Here is a 23,948-nt window from a genome sequence, read left to right on the forward strand (position 1 = left end):
GGAAACTCGAGTCAGGTTGCTTTCTGACATACTTAGTAAGACTCTAGTTACGTGCCCAGCACTGTGCTAGGAGCTGTTTGAGGGGCTATACCTGAGAAGGAGATCCTGCCCCAGACTTCCTTTAAGTTCTTGAAGAACTAGGAAGCCTCACCTGTAGGAAACAGCAAACTGTGCGAGGCAGTAGATGGTGAACTTGGAAATCATTAACACAGACAACATGGCAGAGCCAAGGAATGCAGAGTAGAAAGCCCCTGGGGAGGAGGTAGGCAGAGGGCCTGGAACTCTAGGTCTTAATGAAAACAGTTCTAATTTATTTTTGTTGAGGTATGATTGACATACAACATCATATTAGTTTCAGGTATACAAAATAATGATTTGATACATGTATATAAGGAGAAAAAAAGTCTAGTTAACATCCGTCACCACATGCAATTACACATTCTTTTCTTGCAATGAGAACTTTTAAGATCTACTCTCAACAACTTTCAGATATGCAATACGGTTTTATTAATGATAGTTGCCATGCCGTACATTATAGGTCATGACTTACTTATCTTATAACTGGGAGTTTGTGCCATTTGACCCTCTTCACCCATTTTGTACACGCCTATAACCCACTCCTGGCAACCACCAATTTGTTCTCTGTATCTATGGGTTTGGATTTTTTGTTTTGTTTTGTTTGTTGTTGCTGTTTGTTTTTTGGATTCCACCTATCAGTGGAATCATGCTGCATTTGTGTTTCTGTAACTGACCTATTTTACGTAGCATGATGCCCTCAGGGTCCATCCATATTGTTGCAAATGTCAAGATTCCCTTCTTTTTCGTGGCCAAATGATATTCTAGTGTCTGTGTGTGTGTGAATAAGCACAACTTCTTTATCTGTCCTCCCTATGATGGACACTTAGGTTTTTTCCATGACTTGGCTGTTGTAAGTAATGCTGCAGTAAACATGGGGGTACAGATACCTTTCTGAGTTAGTGAAACACCTCTAATTTTTATGAACTTCCTGTATTGGGCATAAGAAATCTAAACAAAATTCTCCTACATAAAAAATAAGAAGTCATTGAAGGAAGGGAAAAGGAAAGGGAAAATTGCCTGAGCCCTTGGGATTGTTAGCACCCAAAGAAGGTCTAGAGGAGTCTTCCTTCATGCACCACACAGCAACCCCTGTCCCACTCTAAGGCAGTCTCCAGCTGAGGAGACCCAGGTAGAGCTCAGCCTGTTGTCAAGTTTGCATTGAATCCCATCCCCCCACAAGGCCAAGGCCAGGGCTGAGGCATTTGGGGGGGGTTACAGTGCATGGGTTTCTGTTCAGCGGATGGGAGGAAGATACAGGAAGCAACACAGATATTTATGTGAGGTAACCACTAAGCATGTATTTGCTGGCTACTGTTAGTGCCTCTAATCTTTGCATTGGTTATGGTCCTGACAATTTACATATAAATTTGATTTTCATTTGGAGAATGTATTTTCCCCGATGAATTTTTACACTGTGATGAAGTGTGGAAAACAGATTGGAGAGGGCAGAGTAGATGTGCAGTGGGCCCAGTAGGAAACATTTCAATATCCAGGGGAGATCATCTGGTGGTCTGGTTCAATGTGGCATCTGGATTGGGATGATTCATGCATCCCAAGGCAGCATGTTAGTAGATGAAAACAAAAGTTCCCTTTACCTGATTTATGTTGCGCACACCATTTAGCAATGGCCATATGACTTTAGTTTTCAGCTTTATTGAGATATAACTGACAAATAACTTTGCATAAGTTAAGGTGTGCAGTGCATTGACTTGATACACATATATACTAGCAATGACCGTTTGGTATCAATGTCAGGCAACTTGTTTCTTACAGTGTTCTTGACAGCAATGGTGACACTATTGGAGGGAGGTATACATGGTGTGGTAGCTACCTTGGGACCTTTGTTCTTCTCTTTTCAGGAACCTAATGAGCTGAGGCTTTCTCTCTCCTCATTCCCAGGTAACAAGTACGAAGTCAGGGTGTACACTGGTGATGTCATTGGTGCAGGGACTGATGCCGATGTCTTCATCAATATCTTTGGAGAGTATGGAGATACAGGTAATGGGTTTGAAATCGTTTCTTCCCAAGCTATGCCCAGTTCTACTTCTTAGGTGGACTGTTCCTCCTACTCCTGGTGGAGGAAGGCAGCTCCAGTCTCCTCTGCTGAGCAATAATTCTTACGGTGTGGTTTTTCATGGCCCTCCCTGGACAGCAAGGTGCCCATCTTGTAAAATGTATGTGTGTAATGTGTTTTCAGAAAAAGATATTCTTGGGTTTGGGGTCTATTTAAAATTGTTCTTCATCCTAGACTATGAATAGACCCAAGCTTTACATCACCAAGGACCTCATTCTCGCTTTCTTTATCTCCTTAAGCTCCATGGCCATCTTGAGTTATATTTTGAATGTGGCTGGGGATGGCCTAATTCAGAGCAGTGGTTTGGTGCAGAGTAGAATGGGGGCAGAGGATAGATAATTAGATTTGTCTTCATAGGTGAAGCAAGAACTGAGGACACAAACATGGTTCCTGGTGTTGGGAGGACATTCAGGCCAGTAGAACTGAGACACATGCTTCTCTCGTGCTTCTTCCAAGTTAATGTAATAACATAGGAGTTAGAAAAGCTACTGAAATGAGAATTTTGGCTGCAGTATATTAAAGAATTCAAAATGCATTGCTGATGTTAAGGAAAATGAGAAATCTCCAGGTGCCAGAAATGAAGAGGGAACTAAAAACCAAGGTATTAGCTATAAATCGGTGCTGGAGCTCTTGGAAGGAGGGAGCTTTCATGTTCAACAATCTACAGGATAGATTTTCATGCTCATTTGGGGTCAGAAAATAAGATTCTGTCCTGTATGAAGCAAGATAGGCAAAACTAGAACTACACATAAAGCCAGGAGCCCTGAAGGTTCACAGGAACATCTTCAGTGAAAAAATGGGCCAGGAAAAAATTTGTTCATCAGTACAATAACCTTATCTCTGCAACGGCTCTAGATTAAAGACATTTGTGGAGAAATTGTTGCCTTCTGCTCACACTCATGTGGGCTTGGTGTCTGATTTACATTACAAGTGTGATTTGAGACCCCCTTCTCCCAAGCACAGAAAATTGGTTCCATGCCAGTAATACCTTTGGTGCTTGCAGAAGCATTTGCAAGACTGCATGAGAATCCCAAAGATAAGATACTGGAGATGAGTTCACTTTCAAAACTACAAAACACTCAAGTGGAGTACTCAACACGTAATCCAGTATGACTAAACATTAGTGACAATAAGATTAAATGCTCAAGAATTTCAGATAATAATCTGAGAAAAGCCATAGTTTAAGTATATTTAAATGGACTACAGACATGAACAAAACAATTGAAGAAAACAACAAGGCACCGTGAAAAGCACAGAAAACAGAAATATGGTAGTTATTAAATATAAACCCTTGCTGATGTTAAACAACATAAGTAGAAACCACTGAATAGAGACTTAAGAATTGCAACACAAATATGGCAAAATACTCAGAGCAGAGACATAAAGAGTTAGAACATACAAATGAGAGGTCATGAGTGGTGAAGAACAGAGTAAGTTCTGATAGATGTTGAGCAGGAGTTCCAAATAGAGACTAGAATAGGGAAGAGGAAAATTTTGAAGAGATAACTGCTGAAACTTTTTCAAAATTGAGCAAGGATATGAATTTTCAGGTTAAAGTAACAGAAGGAATCACTGAGCAGGATAAAGAAAAAAGAAATCCACATTTAAATACATTGTGGTGAAACCAGAGGCACAGAGAAAGATCTTAAAAGTCACCAAATTTGGCAGATTGTTTGTCTTCTACAAAAACAATTAGATAGCAAATTCCTATCAGCTACCTATAAAAGGTCATAAGTTCATAGAATAATAGCTTTAATGTTCTGAGCAAATATATATATATATATAATATCAGCTTAGAATTCTATGTCCTGATAGGATACCATTCCAGAGTGAGGGCAAAATTAATGAATTGCCATGCAAACAAAGAGAAATAGGGTTTATCATTCATTGACCTATACTTTAATTTAGGTCAACAGCTGCTGAAGAACATACTTTAAGAAAAAGGAAATCATATCCACAAGAAAGGTGAAGCAAGAAAGAAATTAAGCAAAAATACTGTAAAAATTATTTAACAAAGCTATGCAAGCATTGACTGTAGTAAACAATACTAGTAATGACTATTATCAGGGCACGAGAAAAAGTGGACCCCAAAATACTAAAACACAATAATCTTTGAGAAGGAAGGAAATAATGAAAGTTAAAACATAATTAGGTTCTTGGTCACAGCTCATCCCACAGTGATAAGAGAGTAGAAGTATTGATGAACTTTAAACTTCAATAAGTCAAGGATGTATAATAAAACTGTAAAAGTAACCTCCCCCCACAAAAAATAAGAAATGTATAACTTCTAAACAAGTAGAGGGAATAAAGCTTCAATTAATCCAATAGAAGTTAGGAAATGAGGAAAGAGAAGCAAAGAAAAAGGATGGCTAATAATAAAATAAAATAAATGTATAAATAATCATAATAAATAGAAATAAATTAAAATCATCAGTTAAATAGTTATTCTCATATTAAATGAAAAGAAATAAAATTCAGCTTAAACATATGATGCAGAAGGGCTAAGAATAAATAAAAAGGAATGAAGTGTATTAGGAGCGTGTTGATGACACAGAAGGTGGTATAAGTATATTATCTGTCAAATTAAAACCTTAAGGCAAAAAACACTTTGTTAGAAATAAAAGTATATCAGACAATGGCAAAAGGAACAATTAACCTAGGAGATGTAATAACCCTGAACTTGCATACATTTTACAACATATTCCCAAAATATGTGAAACAAAAATTAACAAAATTCCTGAAGAAACTTGACAAATATATAGTTACAGTGGAAGATTTCAATACAGCACTCTCAATAATTAATAAGTAAAATGGATGAAAATTTAGTATGGTGCAGAAGATTTTAACTACATTGTTAATAAGCTTGATCTACTGGAATTATGCAGATTCCTGTGTCCAATTGGTAGAGAATACACATTCTTTTCAAGCACATAATGACCACATACTAAACCACAAAGCAAGTCTTAAACTGAAATTAGTCAGTAAGATAGACACACATTCTTTGATCTTAGTCAATATAATTAGAAGAAACTCCAACCTCTCACCCCACTTAGAAACAAACTTTAATTGTCATAAAAAATTGTAATCATCTATAAAATCCAGCAGGATTTACAAATCATTAGAATCAATGGGAGAGAAAATTTATTGAAGGTGCTGGATACAAGATTAATATACAAATCTTAATAAAAACAACAAACAAACATTTAATTTAAAGACACACAATTCATAGTAGCAGTTATAAGATGCCTAAGTAAAATTCTGACACAAGAGCTTTCTGGAAAGAATATAAATATTTATTTGAGGATATATAAGAATATTTGAATGGGAGAAATATGTTATGAAAAGTCTCAGATACATTAAGAAGCCAATTTTCCCCAGATTATCTTATAAATGGAATGCAATTTCAGTCACATTTCCAAAAGGCGGTATCCCACTGCTTAAGCTGCTAATAAAATTCCCATCCATAAAGGCTAACTATTGCGAACACTGTTTTGAATAATGAAAATGATATTAATAAGTGAGGGTATTTACTCTGCCAGATATTAAGACACCACAGATCTCTAAACTAAAACAGTGTGATGTATTGATAGAAGAAGAAACAAATAACTCAGTAAAACAGAATAGAGCCTAAAAACACACACAGAGGCAGCGTTCTAAATCAGAAAGAAAGGATGACATATTCAATCATCGGTGTGCAGACAATTGTCTTACCATATGAAGAAAGATAAAATTAGATCTTTTTACCTTTCACCATTCACGAAAATAACTTCCAGATGGGCTTAAGACTTAAATGTGAAAAAGCAACATTGTGAAATTTTTAGAAGAAACTTTAAAAGAGTGCCTTTTGAATTTCAATTTAAGATAGAGTCTCCTGAAAAATTCATGGAAAGCACGAACAACAGAGGAAACTACTGATGAAGTCCATTAAGACAAGAAAAATGTCTGTGTGATAAAAGACACCATAGAGGAGAAATGATTAAAAAAAAAACATAATGAAGTATATGAACAGAAAAAACTACAGAAGAGCAAGGTGTACATGGCCAATGTATATGGGTGGATCTCTCCCCCCCCATACACACACACACACACACATATATATATATATATATATATATATATATATGAACAGTATATATGTTTAATCTCTCCAAATGAGAGAATATAAATTAAGATCACAATGAGATACCATTGTCTGCATATTGAAATAAAGATTTTAAACTACATGTGTTAATAATGATGTGGGGAGTGAGACCCGTCCGACACTGCTGGTGGTGGTAATCGATGTAGAGCAACCCTGGTGGAGGGCAGCATACAATACCTGACACACTGAAGGTGAGCACACCCACAACCCAGTGACAACTCAGAGCGGTTGTCACAGACATGCCACAGCAGGCAGGTGTGAGGGAGTCTATGCACTGTTCACAACAGCAGAAACCTCAATGTCTATCAGTAGAAACATGAGAGTGTTGTCTTTGTATGATGACTATTACACAGCAGTTGCATGAACGAACTCGAGTTACTAGCATCAACAGGGTGATCTGAAGAGCAGAGAATTAACTAAAAGGAAAGTCAGTTGCACAGGGCGTGTGGTGATGGGAGCGAGAGCAACAGCCTCCATCACGGACACAACACCTGCCCTGGGCAAGCGCCGCCACCAGTGCTTGGTGGGTACCGAGTCAGTTCATCCTCACAGCGGGCCCTGTGGGGTGGTGCTGTTAGCAACCCCGCTGAGACACCTGGGCACTGGGATGTTATTTATGCAAATTCCAAAACATGCAAGAATAGTACATTTTCTTTGTGGATACGTCCACGTGCGACCAAAAATTCGGAGAAGATGCAGATCGCTTGTGGGTGGGTGTTTATTTGGGGGAGGGAGTAGTGGAGGCAGAGTGGCCGGTGAGCCTTTAGACCTGGTGTCTCTTCTTTGAAAGAGAGGAAAGGTCTGAGCCTATTAGGCAGAGTGTTAGCATCTGTTCTGCCTCTGAAATCTGGTGGTGGGTGTATAGATGCCTCAAACTACTTTCTGTAAGTTTGAGTTGTTGCGGTTTAAAATGTAGAAAGTTATAAAGAATTAAATTTTAGAAGAGAAGTCCAGTTGATGGCATCAGCATGAGGCTGGTGCTTAGGTGGGGCTGTAAGTGTTAATATGACCTATAAGCTTGGGAACATAATAATGGAAAATTGCAAAGTAGAAAGAACAGGCTAGAATGGATCCTAGTGACGTGTTTATCACCCGTGTGACCTCTGGCATGTTATCTGGCTTCTCTAAGCCTGTTTCTTCATCCACAAGACAGAATTAATAATATCCCCTCTTGGATCGTGGTGACAAAAGAAAAGAAAAAAAAATCTCTGTGGAACTCGTGTGTCTGCTGGTAGCTGTCATCATTGTTTTCCAGAAAATGAAGCAGGTGTAAGGAGGTCTGTTGGCTGTCAGGGTCCCCACATAGCCCTGGACCACTTCCCATGGTGATGTGCTCCCAGTTCAGGACAAGTGGCAAGACCTCAGTTCCAAGGATTTGGGGGGTGCACATGGGGTTGGCAGGATGGGAACTCCAGACCAAGGCAGAAAGCAGAGCCCAGTTATGGGACCTGGGGACCTGGGCACAAGCCACATGCAGGGCAAGTTTGGAGGGCTTTACAGAGCCCAGAGATCTCAGGATAAAGCTATCCTTGTTGACTTTATTTTTTTTTAAGATTTTATTTATTTATTCATGAGAGACACCCAGAGAGAGGCAGAGACATAGGCAGAGGGAGAAGCAGGCTCCATGCAGGGAGCCTGATATGGGACTCGATCCAGGGACTCCAGGATCGTGCCCTGAGCCAAAGGCAGGTGCTGAACCACTGAGCCACCCAGGTATCCCATCCTTGTTGACTTTAAAAACAGAAAAAAATTAACATTATTGTTAGAGTAGTTTTAGGTTCACAGCAAAATGGAGTGGAAATAGAGAAAGAACCCCACCCCCACCCCCTGCTGCCCACCTCCCACTCTGTTGACTTTGGAGACCACCCTCCCGTGAGCAGACCAGTAAGCTTTAGACAGTGGGTTCTTTCTCCTCCTCTGGTCTCCTTTCTAAGTTTCTTGCCTGTGTGTGCACACAGGGGAGCGGAGGCTGGAAAATGAAAAGGACAACTTTGAGAGGGGAGCTGAGGACAAGTTCACACTGGATGCTCCAGATCTGGGGCAGCTGATGAAGATCAACATTGGCCACAACAACAAGGGCGGGTCTGCAGGTTGGTTCCTGTCCAAGGTAGGTCCAACTGCCCGACTCTGGTCCCTGTGGCCGGGACGGGGAGTTCTGCTTCTCAGAGGCCACATTTCAGCCCTAACCTCCTTCTCTTGGGCTGTCTGCCTCCGCTCTTCTACCTACACCTGTTGGCCAACCATGCTGCCTGACTCATAGCCTCCCAGACCCCATGCACGTTACCACCTTCCCAGAAAGCCCAGGGCTCTCATCTAAACGTAGCTGGGGGTAGGAGGTGGTGTCTGGGTGGCTCAGTTGGTTAGGTGTCTGCCTTCAGCTTAGGTCATGATCCCGGGGTCTTGGGATCGAATCCCACATCCCTAGGGTCCTGGGATTGAGTCCCCCATCGGGCACTTTGCTCAGCGGGAAGCCTGCTTCTCCCTCTCCCTCTACCTGCTGCTCTCCCTGCTTGTGCTCACTCTTTCTCAAATAAATAAATAAAGTCTTAAAAAAAATGTTTTTTAAACATAGCCAGGGCCTGATCATCCTCTACCCTGACTCCGGCCCACCAGAACCTCTCCCTCCCATGAATGCATGGAACCCTGCTGGCTTAGGGCATTCATTGGACCCCAATCAGAAGCTTTTCTGTGCTGCATCTTGGGCTCTTGCCTTGAAGCTCCTGCATTTAGGGGCCTTGTAGTGTTACCTACCCAGGATAAAGGTAGGAATCAGGAAGGAAACAAAAAGGCTTCTGAGAAGCCAACACATAATCTGGCTCAGAGTTTGTGAGGAGAACTTGTGGCCCTGGCTCTGTCTTGCCTGGCCCTGATTTTAAAGGCGAGATCCCTCACTCTCTCTCATAGCCGAGTGGTCATTACAATCCCTTCTAGCAAACTCTTGCCTGCAATTTTAAACCTTAGAGCAGAAGATTAGACAGGGAAAGAGTCATTGTCTTAGGTCGGTGCATTGAGAACCATAATGGGGACTCGGAGAAGATATAAAAAGCCAAAAGAAGATTCAAACTCCACAGAAGTCTGAGGTCAGTTAGGAAATGGGCTACCAGCCCTTCACCTGTATTTCCTTTCATGAGGCTATCAGTCTGTTTCAGCTCAGGACACAATGACAGAGAAGGCTTATCATAGAATACATTTTTGAAAAATATTTTGAAAAAGATCTTATTGCTTAAAACAGAGCCCCCTCTCCCAGATTTATAACAACTTGACTACGGAGAATCAGGCTGCCTGATAGGTCAGGTTTTGTTACTGCTTACCTTCATTACCTCTTACATCAGCAGTGTTTGCGATTATCTGACAATGGACATGCAGTGTTACATACCTGGAGCTTAGTTTTCACCTCTCATACAAAATCCAGATGTGGTCAGTTCAGGGCCAGTGCAGCTGATTTTAGGATACCTTCTCTCTTGCTGAGTTACCATCCTGGGCCCTGTGGCTTTCATCCTCCCCCTTGTTGCCTCATGGTCATACGGTGGCTGCTGAACCACTCGCCATCTTGTCTGTATTCCAGGCAGGAAGAGAAGGGAAGACCAAAGGGGAAAAACCACTTTTTTTTTTTTTTTCCCTGGCAAGCCTTACTTTATTTTGAGAGACACAATGCCCTCCTTGGGCCTCTGCCTACATTTCATTGGCTAGAAATGAGTCGTGTGGCCACCCTAGCTACAGCAGAAAGTGGGAAAAGGCTGGCTTTCCAACCTTTGTAGTAGAAATGGGCTAAGAAGGAGGAGCTCCGGAGAGAGCTGAGTGAGCACCCTCGTGTGTTTGCACATGCCTCTCCATAATTAGCCTGGACTGTCCTAGAGGGCCCCTCCCCAGCCCTTGGCCTGGGACAGGGCATGAATTGGTGAAGTGAGGAGTGGCCAAGATTCCTTTGGAAAGGAGGGGGGCTTGCCTGGCTCTGCGAGCAGCCAGCCTGGTGCCGAATGGGGTTCCAGGGGGCAAAATGCTCCTTGGATTGGAGAAGAAAAGGGGCAGGAGTCCTGACCGACCTCAGCCCCGGGCGGGGCGGGGGGGGGGGGGGGGAGTGCGGGGGTGGTGGTGGTAAACCTCGTTGCTCCGTTCTGGGAAGGAAGCCAGTGGGGATGAAGACCTAGGGTTAGTGCATGAGCTGCAGGGTGCCTCCCAGGCCTGGTGGGGCCTTGCCAAGGTGTTGCAGGTCCCTTCTTGGTCACGTGGGCCCACACTCAGCTGACGTGTGCTCCTCAGACACTTCCCGAAGGACATAGGTTTGTGGGCCTGGGCAGGCCTCTTTGTCGTCTTCACACTCAAAGGAAATGGCAGCTTGGCAGACGGAGAACATTTTTTTTTTCCTTTTTTTTTTTTTTCCACTTAAGATATTGTGAATCTCCTTCCTCTGCCTTCTGAAATTTGATATTAAAGCCAAGAGGATTTTTGTTTCTTTCAGGATAATCTGTTTTATTTTGTTCTTTTTTTGTTTGTTTGTTTTCCAGCTGAGATGCTTATGGCATTTTTTTTGCCTTCAAATTTATAATAAAAAGTCTAAAAGAGGGGGGCTAGGTTAGTTCATTTATACTCCCATCTTCCCTTCCTTCCTTCCTTCCTTCCTTCCTTCCTTCCTTCCTTCCTTCCTTCCTTCCTTTCTTCCTACCTTCCTTCTGTTTGCTTTTGTTTTTCATTTCTCGGGGCCATGATCAGTCTTTACTTTGAGCAAAGGATGTTTATTTATTTATATTTTATTTTATTTATTTATAGCTTAGAAAAGAGGTCTCCTATTGTATACCGGATTCTTGCTTGGATGGCATTTGTTCTGGCCTCTTTATGGGGAGCACAAATGAGCCATTTATATAGGATCTCCATTCTCTGTTTTGCAAAGCTCTCAGCCTCCTTTTGGCTCCTTCCCTTCTCTGCTTTGCATTTGGTGAGAACGCCTCACATTCCCCCACCCCATCATCAATCGATCGATCGGCTCTTCCATACTCTCGGGTCCATTTCTTTCTCCTGTCAACGTGCATTTTAATTCTGAATGTTTCTGTGGCTTTTTTCCTTTTTAGTAAAAGTAATAGATATTCATTGTAAAAAGTGAGCAAATACAAATAAACAAACAAACAAACAAACAAAAAATGAGATAAACCTAAATCACCGTGATTTCACCACCCAGAGATAAGCCGTATTCATATCTTGGTGAGTATTCTCCAGCTATTTTTCTATGAATTAATATACATTTATCTTTTTTTAAAAGATCAGCATCCTGCAGATCATCGTAAACACAGTGTTTTATAAGCTGCTTCATTTCCACTTCAAAATAGAACATGCGCACCTCCCTGTGTTGTTTAAATAGAATGACACGAAGGTTTTACAATGTAATTTTTTAATGAGTGCACTAGTATTTCAGGGCACAGATAGACCATGACTTATTAAACCAATCTTCTGTTGAGCATTCTTTTCCTCAGCATTACTGATCCTATAAACAGTGCAGTGACACCTGTTCTTGTAGCCTATCTTTATGCACATCTAGGATTACTTCTTAGGATAAATTCCCAGGCGTTGCTGCTCTTGATTTCCTTGATACCTTTCCTTCTCTGATCTAGTTCCCTTTTAATATCATCTTTTGTCTTTTCGGTGCAGCCCCTACTATCTCTAGAGATCTTTAGCCCTATTTCATAAAGACCCACTCTTATATCCCACTAGGCATGCCCACGTTCCTGAATCCTCATACTGGACGCTGTGTGAGGCCCGCGGCAGAGTTCTGCTCTCCTGATTGTTCAGACTGATGTTTCCACCTCGCCTCCCACCCTCCCCGTCTCTCTCTTCTTCCTTCCTTCCTTTCTCTTTTCTTATTTGCAAGTCAGACACTATTTTGCACCAGAAGGCCAAAGCAGGCCACATTCAGTGTGAGATTGACTGTTCTCTTCATGGCTGTATTGTGTGCAGGGGCAAGTTCAGGGCCCCACTTGCCCTCCCCCTCCCCCTGCCAAGGCAGGTGTCCCTCTCAAAGACTCATTGCCTTCTGTAAAACTCCTAGGAGCCTATTCCTAAAACTTAACACCAAACCAAAATGCCTCCTGGGGATAAGACATAAAATGAACTCAAGCACTTTGTAGGTCAGTGTGCCTGGAATTACTAGATATTCTCTTAAGGGAGGGAGGATTGAGCAGGGGGGGCTTTAGTTCCCAGGCAGGCGTGGGTGCAGGCTGGAAGCAAGAGGCTGGGGCAAAAGCATTCTGTGACTCTGCTGTGGACAGCCAGCTTGAGCGTCCTGCCTCCCCTGCCTCGGACCTCGGGCTGCCCCTCCACAGTTTGCTCCAACTGATCTGCTGGCCTTCAGCTCCCCAGGGACACCAATTAAATGGGGCTACTGAACTGGCCATGTTTCCATATTTGACACTTACGTGGTAAGTGCTCCTGGTTCTTGAAGTCACCAGGCTAGTTGCCTTGGACTTCATATGACATCCATTCCTTTGGCATTTGTGTATAAGGGCTTGGTGGGAGAAATCTAAAATCCAACCTAATTAACGCCTTCATAGGTGGGGTCTCCCTTCTAGTAGGCTGCCCACGTGTTCTTCTCAGCCCAGCCAGATGGGCCTTGGGGTGACCCCTTTCCCCCACTGCCTCACCCTCTCCTGGAGTTGCTGCGGGGGGAGGGGCTGGCATCCTCCTCTCCCCCAGCTCTTGCCTCTACCCATGGCTTGGGCCCCCACATCTGGTTAGTCCACAATTTTGATCAACTCAAATGGCCAGTTCCATTCAAAGACCACTTTAGAAGAGCAAGTGTCGAAAGATGGAGCGTCACGCACCAGTGGTCCTTGTCTGTGGTCCATCTGCTGCTGAAAAGAGACTGGCCCATGGGCCTGCAGCTCTTCAGTGGCAGGCCTGGTCCTTACCTCTGGTCCTCTGGACTCTCAGTCTGGATTCCCTCCACTATGCCACGTGTTAGTCCACATGAGAAGATTGCCTGCTGCCTGCTGTCAGGAGTAAAAGCGCAGCCTGAACAACTGGCTCTGGTGGGAAGCGGTGATAGAGACTCATGGAGTTGATTTTAGGGATTCAAGAAGCCAGTGTGTCCTTCTGTTACCGGTTCAAACTCAATAGTCAACAGCATTTCTGCGGCTACTGACTGCGGCTGTTATAATAAGTGTTGTTCTGTTCCTTAAAAGATTAAGACAGGTCCCTCAAACCATCATCCTTACTTGTAGCCTTCTATCCCAGACTTTCAGGGAAAGCCCAGCTTTCAGTGAACAAACGTGCTGTCTTGGGAGTCCCACAAGTAGAGTAGTGTTGATCAAACCACATTTTCTGGTTTGGACACGGGGAATCAGAATTACCATGACTTTAATGCAAAGCAGGCAGAGATGAACGTCTTGAATAAGGTATGAACAGAGGCTGTGGGGGCGAGCCGTGACTCAGTGGGCATCAGGGGTCCACTGGAGTTGGGCCATGAAGACAGGTAGGGTTTTGCCAGGAGGGGCAGGGAGGAGGAACTGGGTGGTGGGGCAGACCTATCGAATAGCTCTTGGCCAGAGCACAGGTCCAAGCAGCAGGAAATAATATTAGGGGGGTAGGTGGGGGTGGGACCTCTGCAGGCCCTAATCATCATGAGCCATCAGAGGTCTTTCTTGGCTCTGGTCTGAGGTGGGCCTGAGGGAGTGGGTATACGGGTAGGCTCAGTGGAGGAAAGAAAGAACGTCAGGGTGTCACCGTTCAAATGTTGCCATCTACAGTTATTTATATCATGTGACCTAGTTTTTTTTTTAGTGTGATGCTGAGACTTGGAGGGTGCGGGGAAGGATAGCCTCATGACAGGGAGGAGATCTCACCTTCTGTTGGGGGCCTTGGTTTCCCCCATAGAACATTCTCTCACTCTGCCTTGAGCCCAGGTCTTCCCTGCTAACTCCTGCATGCTGAGGTGTGTTTTAGAGCGGGTTCGTAAGCTCCCCAAAGTCTTCCTCCTCCTTTCATTCTCCTGCACCAGAACTTACCTGGGCTTTGCCCTATGACCTTAGAACGTTGAAAGGAAGCCACAGTTCAACCGTGCTGCTTGGAATGTGGCGATGGCTTCTCACGGCTCACGGGCCATGTTTCCCGGATAACATACGTGCATCTTTAAAGCAGAGGCTCGGTTTCTGCACTGTCCGCCCCGTGGCCGGTACACAGCGGGTACCTTCTGTGGGCCTCTCAGCCTGCGTGCACCTTGGGCTCCTGGGCACGCGGCCTGGAGGGAGGGGACCTCATCCTCCTCACGTTGCTCTGCATCAGGAGGAGAGAATTCACTTTGCACAGAGCAGGCCTCTTTCCAATCAGGTTCTATGAAACTGGGGGACGTTACTCCAATACAGAGCAAGGAGACCTGCTAGGGATCGCGGCTGACACGCTGCACCATCTAAAACCTACTGACCCCAGGCCCCACTCCATGTGCTCACGTGGGTGTGCTTATGCTGTGGGGGAGGGGGCCCGAAAGGCAAGCCCTGAGGCCGTGGATCATTTGGGTGTGTCTGTGAACCATGGTAGAGAACAGGGGACAGACGACCCCCGCTTGGCAGCTCTACCTTTTCCTCGTCTCCTTCACCATAGTGTAACCTTCTCGGCTTTTCCCATCTGCTGGTCTTGCCTTATGGCTCTGCCGTGCCCTTGTCACTGCTGAAGACAGTAACTTGTAGTGGCCAGGCCTCTCGGGCTGCCATCCATCTCCCCGCCCTTGGGGCTCATGACCTCTGCGCTTCCTGTCACCTCTGAGAAGGTACGGGCTTGTCTTCCAAAGGAGGATATTCCTTCAGGGGGTACTAACTCTTCATTTTTATTTGGTCATTGCTTTGGTCTGTCTGTCTATGTGTCACATGCACACACAGTCTCCAGGTGTGTGCTTCTTTCATCAGTCATGGGCAAGGGTGTTTCTATCTCCCTCGTCTCCAGGAACTAGCCCCCTCCAGCCTCATCTTGTAGATCTTGTGGCCTAGAGTTTTCGTAGATAATTGTTCCCATATTTTAATATGTGTCTGGAAATTTTTTAGAGCTGTTCACAGACTCTTCTACCTTTGGTACCAGCACTTAAGCTTTTATCTTCTCTGTCGGCCTTTCTTTCTATTTAGTGTTTTTGGAAAATCTAGGTTTTAGAGTCTTGGTGGTTATTCAAAAAGTCTGTTCAAATATGATCTCTTTCCTTTGTGATTCAGCTGGTTTTGTCCTGTAGAGGTGTAGAGTGGTACACATTCTCTTTTTCAGGTGAGCTAAACTTGTCAGGTCAAGAAGTTCCATAAACTTTATTGGTGATGACACCATGCGCTGTAAGGCAGGCACTCTAGGGCTCTCGAAGTAATGGCTGGCACATTAGTCTGTGAATATTTAAAGACAGAGATGGTGAATCTGTGCATTTAGGTTTATTAGTAGATTTGACAGCTTATTGGTTAAATTATGTCCTATCTTTCTTCACTTTGCTTTTCCAACTCTGTGAGAGTCAGAATAAGGGAGATTAGGCCTCAGACCTTTGTCATTGACTCCCCAACCTCCCCCCAACACAGAGACAAATGCTGCAAAGGAAATGTGCAGGGAGGAGGGTTGGGAGACCCTAGACTTCGGCAGCAGGACCCCCTCTGGGCTGTGCTATAGCCGTCTCCAGGCGCTCTGCTTGAAAAGTACAGACAATCAAGTCAGCAGGCTCTGAAGGGGAGACTCACACCACCCAGACTCACAAGGGACTGGTTCATAAACCAATGCCCGAGTGTTGATTTATCTGAGGAGAGAAGCCTGGTAGGACAGTGGCTTCTAGGCATTGGCTCAGGCCGCTGGCTCCCCCTGGGGGGTGGTGTCCTCAGGAAGACAATTCTCAGCTCTGAAAGCTCCTTTACAAACACAGGATTAGAACAAGGTGAGACACCTTCAGGTAGCCTATGTGTGCCCTGTTTACATGCTGCAGACACTTCAATATTAGGAAATGGGTCTTTCATTGAAATCAGAGTCCCCCCTGCAACCTCTTGGGCAGTCTTAGGAACATCTGGGCAGACACTTCTGTGTTTCAGCTCACCCTGTGTGTCACCAGATGCTTCTGCCTGCATGGTGCTAGGACTGAGGACGTGTTCTAGGCATTATCTTAGAGTGGGTTTTCAGTTGGCTTCCTGGGACACTGGGGAGGGCCTCCCTCGGCCCTTTTGCAAACTCTGAAAGACACCCTCACCTCAGCCTGGCCGGTCTTGCTTACTTGTGAGTGCCCTGAAGGAAGCATTCCAGATGGCTGACTCCACTGGCTTCCCTGTTCCTGTCTGGTGTCTTCTGACCTGATCACCAGATCCTGGGATTCTGTGTGCCTGGTGTGGGGCTCGTAGTTCTCCTTGTGTGGACTCTGTTTCTCACCAAGAAGGTTGGGATCCCAACCTTCAGCAGGTAGGGAAGGTGATGCTCTGGTTGCAGTCCGAAAATCCAGCCTCACAGGTGGGTCTCCTGGACCGCAACCTGCTGAATTCCCTGCATCCCATTTTTAAAATGATCTGCAGCAGAAGAGGGCCCAGTCAGTCATTCACGTAGGAGGTAATTGTCAGTCATCCCATGCGCCTCTCCGTGCTCTGCAGTGGGCATGTCCTTGTGATAAGATTTTCTTGGGCCACCAAGAAGGGGAGCTTGGATTCTTCGAGGGCACTCAAGAGGTGGAGGGACTTGATCCCCAGGTGTGTCCTCACTGACCCTGGTCTTTCCCTCTCTCCCTTCTCTCTCCCAGATTATCATTGAAGATATTGGGAACAAAAGGAAATATGATTTCCCACTTAACCGTTGGCTGGCCTTGGACGAAGATGATGGCAAAATCCAAAGGGATATCTTAGTGGGTGGAGCTGAGACCACAGGTAGGACCTATGAAAGGGGAGGCCCGTTTGGCTGATGTTGCACTTTCTGCTGGAGGCTCAGTGTTCTCATCTGTGGGCCTGGAGGTCTGTGACCAAGTGGGAGCTATAGCCACTCCTCCTGCTCCTGAAAGTGTCCTGCTCCTTTGGGCTGGAGCCTGTGGCTCTGCCGATGCCAGAGGAGGTGGGGAGATGGCCCTGAGGACATGCTGACTTCCCAGGGCATAAAGCCAGAATGTGAAGGCCTACTGTGGATGTTTACGAGCATATGGATTTGCTCTTAACTCCTCCTACTATTGAGCACTTGCCAGACTCTGGGATCCCTGCGAGACACCTGACCTGTTCTGGCTCCTTTAATATGGTGGCCCTGTAGTGTAGGAACTGTTACTGCCCCCATTTCACAGATGAGCAAACTGAGTCACAGAGACAGGAAGAGGCCTGTCCAAGGTCACAGAGCTGGTGACAGATCCAGGATTTGGTCTGCCACCTGAACATCTGCCTGTTGTGAATTCCACAGAAAATCTGCAACTTCTAGCCAGGGGGTTCATGGATGTTTGAGAAAACCAGTGTCATGAATGTGTACCTCTGAGAACATGCTCTGCTGTGCAGCCTCCCCTTGCTCACCCCTACATAGGGAATAAGCCCAGGTTCTGGGGCACAGTCTGCACAGTGCTCCACGGTCTGGCTCCAGCTGACATATCCACCCTCCCTCCATCCATACACCTTACCCTCTTTCTTGAATCTATGGCCCAGACTGTTAACCTCCTTCCCCCTTGTCCACTTGTCTTCAGCTCGGCTTCCCCCCACCCCAAACCCCCCCCCCCACTGGTCTTACTCTTTCTCTCTCTCTCTCTTTAGAACATATTTCTGCTCTGCTTGTGATGCCAGTTCTCTTCCCTGTGCAGCCATCCCTCCCTCTGAACCCGCCCTCCCTGGACAACATTTACACAGACCTCGACAGCTCTCAGGAGATCCAATGTTTCCCTGCTCCAACATCTTTCAGCCTCACATGTCCTTTGTAACTGAGGTTTATAAATTATTTACTTAAAAACAGATACCAGATGGGTCTGCTATGACCCCTTTCCCACATTTCTCTTGCGTCCAGTGGTGGAGGAGCAGGAGGCATGGCCATCAGAGGCAGGGGATTGCTGGTAGTCTGGGCCATGGGCATATATATGTTCTAGGTTTCCTAGGCTCTGGGGCTGAGGGGAGGTTGAGGAGAGGGGAGCGGGGTGTGTGCCCCCACGGAAGAATGAACAAGGACCAAAGTGCCATTGGCTTAGACTCCGGGACAAAATGAAAGGTGGCCAGACCTTAGCAGAGTTTCCTGTCCAGATATTTGTTTTTGGTGTTTTCTCTTTCTCAGTCCCATCTCAAGGCTTAATTGCCCTTTGCTGGCTCTTGCCCAGAACTTCGTGTCCTCATCTTGCCTCCTGACTGATGAAAACCCCAAATGGCCCACCAACAATGTTCCCTCCTTCCTTCACACCCCCTTCATCCCGCCATGTGAGGCAGTGAAGGGGAGGACATTAGTGCCCTCTATTAAAAGTTTCCTTTTTTTAAGTTATGAGCAAAAGAGCAAGCGAAATGAATTAGATAGCCCTGAATATAAATCTCTGTTAATAGAGTTGACTGTTATAATTAAATCAGACATAACAGAATTCATCCGGCAGCTATTAATATTACGCACGTGGTAATTAATGTTAATAACAAGTACTATTCTTAGCCAACTCAAATTCTCGTTCTCTTTTTTAGTCTTTGTAAGGCAGGCTGGAAGCTTCTTATAGTAATACCTGTAGTTTATTCCAAAACTCAAATACATTGACACACAGACTCTGAAAAAGATAAATGAGGGGCACTGGATGTCATCTGGGAATGAGAGTGTATGGAGGAGGGAGGGCTTAGGGAGGCGGTGGTCAGGGAGGGGAGAGTGTGGTGGGATTTTGTAACCAGCTGGCGCTAACCTTCCCTTCCCCTGTGGCTTCTACACCAGCTATCTCGTACGTTGTCACCATCTTCACGGGGGATGTCCGGGGGGCTGGGACCAAATCCAAAATCTACTTGGTCATGTATGGGGCCAGAGGGAATAAGAACAGCGGCAAAATCTTCCTGGAAGGCGGTGTGTTTGACCGTGGCCGCATGGACATCTTCCACATCGAGCTGGCTGTCCTCCTCAGCCCCCTGAGTCGGGTCTCCATCGGGCATGGCAATGTGGGCGTCAACAGAGGCTGGTACTGTGAAAAGGTAAGGGATGCTCCCAGTGAGGGAGGCCTTTCTTGATTCAACCCCTTGCTTTTTTAACTTACAAATAGAAATGCTGCCCTGCTTCCTGCTTCCCGCTTCCTCTGGACCAGTGACAGACCACATGGGCAGTCCCTTTCATGGGGGCAGTTGGCTTGGTAGCACGCCCATCCACCTTGTTTTGCTTATGGTCAGGAATGAGGGCTGTTCTGCGCATGCATCCAAGGGCCAAATGCAGGTGCTAGCTGGTAGTTATAAGCTGTCCAGCTTCTTGGTGTCCTGTTTCACTTCAGCTTATGAATCTCTCAGTCAACAAGTATTTTTGAAAATGAGCTTGCATGGTGGGATACGTATGCTTGAAGATGTATACACAGTAAAAGTAAGATAGAGACAATATGAAAACAAATGTCAGTCTTGTTGACCTTCCAACTTAAGATATAGAACATTTCCAATACTCTTGAACTGCCACCGTGTCCTTCTGAAATCATAAAATTTTATTTTCCCCAAAGGGCATGTGAGTTGTGTTTACGTATATGTTGTTTGTAGCCAGCAGTTTTCAGTCAACAGTATGCATCAGAGATTCATCCGAATTGGTAACAGGTGCTATAGTTCATCCGATGTCCCATCCATTCCGTTGCATGAATCCATCACCATTTGTCTGTTCTCTAACTGACGGAAATTATGTGGTTGTGTTTCCTGATTCTTGCTGTTATAAAAAATGCTACCATGACATTCTCGTGTGTTTATCTTTGCACAAATGTACAAGAGCTTCTTGGAAGGGAAAATCTAGGTCACAGGGTAAGTGAATCTTCAGCTTTGCCTGATAATTGCATTTTCAAAGGAGGCCAGATTGCTTTCCAAAGCAGTTCATTCTATTCCTCTCCCGTCAGATGTGTGTAAGAGACATTTTACTCTATACCTCCTCATCAACACTTGATGTTGCCTGAATTTTTCATTTTCACCATTTCAGAGGTTATAAAATGAACTCACTGTGGTTCTAATTTTTATTTTCATGATTACTATTAAACTTGAATATCTTTTCATAATTTTATTGGCTATTCATGTTTCTTTGTATATAAAATGCCTGTTCATGGTTGTTTTTTTTTTTTCTGATTTTTCTATTGACTGATCTATCTTTGAATTTACTTTTAGTTCTTTATTAAATCTGGATACTAATCCTTGGTTGATGGTGTATGTTCAAGTATCTTTTCATAGTTTGTTCATGGTGTTCTCTGGGGAAGAGAAGATTTAAGTTAGAGACAATCTAACTTATTAACTTTTGTCTTTATGGTTAATGTTTTTTGTACTGTCAAAAGAAATCTTACCTATTCTAAAGCTCTTAAGATATTCTTCTGTACTCTCTTCCAAAAATTGTAAAGTTTGAGGTACCTGGATGGTTCAGTCTTTTGAACATCCAACTCTTGGTTTTGGCTCAGGTCTTGACCTCAGGATCATGGGATCAAGCCCCACATCGGGGCATGCTCAGCACAGAGTCTGCTTGATATTCTCTCTCTCCCTTTCCCTTTGCCCCTCCCCCTGGTCATGCTCTCTCTCTCTCTCTCTCTTCCTCTCTCGCTCTCAAATAGGTAAATAAAATCTTTTTAAAAAAATTCTAAAGTTTGGTATTCCTATTTACATATTTACACCTTTAATCTACCAGGATTTGATTTTTGTGGGAGATAGGGGTCCAAAATTTCGTGTTTTTTTTTTTCTGTATAGATACTCATATGTCTCAGTGAATTTATAGAAGGGCTTTTTAAAACCTGGAATCCTCTTAAAAACAGATTCCTGCACTCCAACTCAAACCTACTGACTCAGAATTTCCAGTTAATCTGGATATTGAGATAATTCTTATCATTAAGGAAGCTTCAGAATCATTGATTTACTAAGTAGTAACTCTTCTCAACTGTTCTTGGCAACTTGGTCTTGTCAAATTCCTCAGATATATGGTTTTGCCTCTGAGCTTTCTTGTCTGTTCTATTTATTGATTGAATTTATTTCTACATGAATACAATACTCACTATCATCATTTCATATCTTATTCTAAGTCTTGCTATCTGCTAGGGAAAATTTGCCCATCTTATTCTTTTTTCTCAGGAATGTGTTAATATTCATGACCTTTAACCCTTCCATGGTAGTTTTAGAATTTTCCTGCCAAGTTCTATGAAGAACTGTGTTGAACAGAATTGATATCTGGCTAGTTTTTATATCTATGAACATTGTATACCTCTTAAAATTTAGGTCTCCTTTAACATTTTTCAATATAGTTTCATATTTTTTCTTGATAAAGGTCTTGCATGTCTTTGTTAGATATATTCATAGAGCCCTTACAATTTTTGTTGCTATTATATTTGATTTCTGTTTAAAATGTAATTTTAAATGTAAATTTTAAATGTAAATTTTTTAAATTACATTTTAAACTATTTGCTGATGTAGAAATAGAAGCAATTCTGTACATTGAGTTTACAAATAGCCATCTTACCAAACTCTAATTAGTTATAGTAATTTGTCTATAGATTTTTGGGAAAGTTTTTTTATAGGAAGTCATATTGTCTGTGAATGATGACAGTTTGGTTTCTTTCTTTCCAAAGCTTATATTTAATCTTTTTATTTGACCACATTAGAAGTACAATGCTGAACAGAAGGGTTAATACTAAGCATCTTTATTTTGGGTTTGATTTTAAAGGAAATACTTCTAATGTTCTACTTATTTAACTATGATTGTTGAGGGGTTTTGGTCGAGAGTCTTAGATTAGATGAAGGAAATTCTCTTCTCTTTCTGTATTGTTCAAACTTTTTGTCATGAATTGTTGAATTGTATCTAATGCTTTATCGGCACTTAGTGTAATCATCATAAAGCTTTTCTCTTATTAATTTGGTGAATTATATGACTGCATTTTCTAATGGCAAACCAACTGAATTTCTTTAAGACAAACCTGATCATAATGGATTTTAATTTTACAAGTTTCTGGAATTGGTTTGCCAAGATCTAAAATAAAATTTTTGTTGGGACACCTGGGTGGCTCAGTAGTTGAGCATCTGCCTTCAACTCAGGGTGTGATCCTGGGGTCTGGGATTAAGTCCCACATCAGGCTCCCTTTAAGGAGTCTGCTTCTCCTTCTGTCTATATCTCTGCCTTCTCTCTGTGTCTCTCATGAATAAATAAATAAAATATTTTAAGAAATAAAATAAATAAAATAATAAAATAAATTTTTTTTGTATGTTCATGAGAAGCATAGCCCTTAATCTTCCTTTTTCATCTCATCCTTGGCAAGTTTGATCCTGGTATGAAATGATAATTATTCTCTTTCCTAAAAGAAGGTGTATAAAATTGTAGTGATCTGTTTCCCAAAAGTTTGGTTCCAGTCTCTTGCAAAATTATTTGGGATTGTGTGTGTGTGTGTGTGTGTGTGTGTGTGTGTGTGTGTGTGTGAAAATACTGATTTAAACAAATTGTTTTTGTTTTGCTGGTCATAGAATTTCAGGCTTTCTATTTCTTCTTGAATCTGTTTTTTTTTAAAGATTTATTTATTTACTTTAGAGAGAGAATGAGAGAGCAAGAGACCAAGAGAATGAGCATACATGAACAGGGAAGGGGCAAAGGGAGAGGGAGAGAGAATCTTAAGCAGACTCTGCACTGAGCGCAGAGCTGTCACAGAACTTGATGTCACAACTCTGAGACCATGACATGATCTGGAACCAAGAGTCGGCTGCTTAACGAACTGTGCCATCCAGGGGCCTTTGAATCTATTTTATGAGCTATGTTTTTCTTGGAATTTGTGTATTCATAGATTCAATGTATTGGCACTTATGACCTCAGTCATATACAGTATTACTTTATCTTTTTAACCTCTGCTGCATCTATAATTATGACCCCCTTTTTATTTCTAATATCATTTGTTTATGCCTTCTTGCTTTTTAAAAATATTCCCACAAAATTTTATTTACTCTTTCTAATAATCAATATTTGGCTTTGTTTATATTCCATTTTATCTCTATTCCATTTTGTTAGTTTCTGTTCTTATCTCTTTTAATTTCTCTGAGTTTCTGTTGTTGCTGTTTTTCTAAATTCTTAAGTTGGATTCTTAGCTTATTAATTTTTAGCCTCCTTCTTTTCTCATATAATCATTTGACTATAACTTACTCTCGGAGTAGTACCCCACATGTTACAATATGGAATATTTTTATCATTCAGTTTAATTTTATTGCTCAACTGTGTTTGGGTATACTTGATATAAAACAAAACACACTGTTTTAAACCATGTAGTTCTGTGAATTTTAACAAATGCAAATACTGTGTAACTATTACCGGAATCAATATGTAGAAAGATTCAGTCTCTGTAGCCTGTTTCTTATGCTCCCTCTCAATCTCTATAACTCCAAGCATTAATCTGATTTCAGTCACGAAAGATTAGATTTGTCCTTCTAGCACTTAATATACATGGAATCATGCAGTATGTACTTGTGTATGTGTATGTATGTGTGTGACTTCTTTCACTCAGTACAGTATTTTTAATATTCATCTGTGTTGTTTTACATATTAGTGACTTATTCTTTTTATTGCTAAGTGGTATTT

The 23,948-nt window shown here is 43.0% G+C and overlaps 1 protein-coding gene and 1 long non-coding RNA gene across 2 annotated transcripts in view; one reads left to right on the forward strand and one right to left on the reverse strand.

Annotated features, from left to right (window-relative positions):
- The window catches only part of LOXHD1 (lipoxygenase homology PLAT domains 1), a 166,911-nt gene that overhangs the window by 36,117 nt on the left and 106,846 nt on the right, over positions 1-23,948 (forward strand). Inside the window, exons 5-8 of the mRNA XM_025428987.3 lie at positions 1,978-2,076; positions 8,252-8,400; positions 17,011-17,134; positions 19,125-19,375. Coding sequence (XP_025284772.3) covers positions 1,978-2,076; positions 8,252-8,400; positions 17,011-17,134; positions 19,125-19,375 — 623 coding nt within the window. The remainder of the gene's footprint in view (positions 1-1,977; positions 2,077-8,251; positions 8,401-17,010; positions 17,135-19,124; positions 19,376-23,948) is intronic.
- On the reverse strand, positions 1,554-14,263 carry LOC118355301 (uncharacterized). The gene is made up of 3 exons (XR_004817503.2): positions 14,123-14,263; positions 9,670-9,847; positions 1,554-2,053 (listed from the first exon to the last, which is right to left on the reverse strand). It is a non-coding gene; the product is annotated as an uncharacterized LOC118355301 (long non-coding RNA).

This window comes from Canis lupus, chromosome 7 (genome assembly GCF_003254725.2).
Source record: "Canis lupus dingo isolate Sandy chromosome 7, ASM325472v2, whole genome shotgun sequence".
NCBI classification, from domain to species: Eukaryota; Metazoa; Chordata; class Mammalia; order Carnivora; family Canidae; genus Canis; species Canis lupus.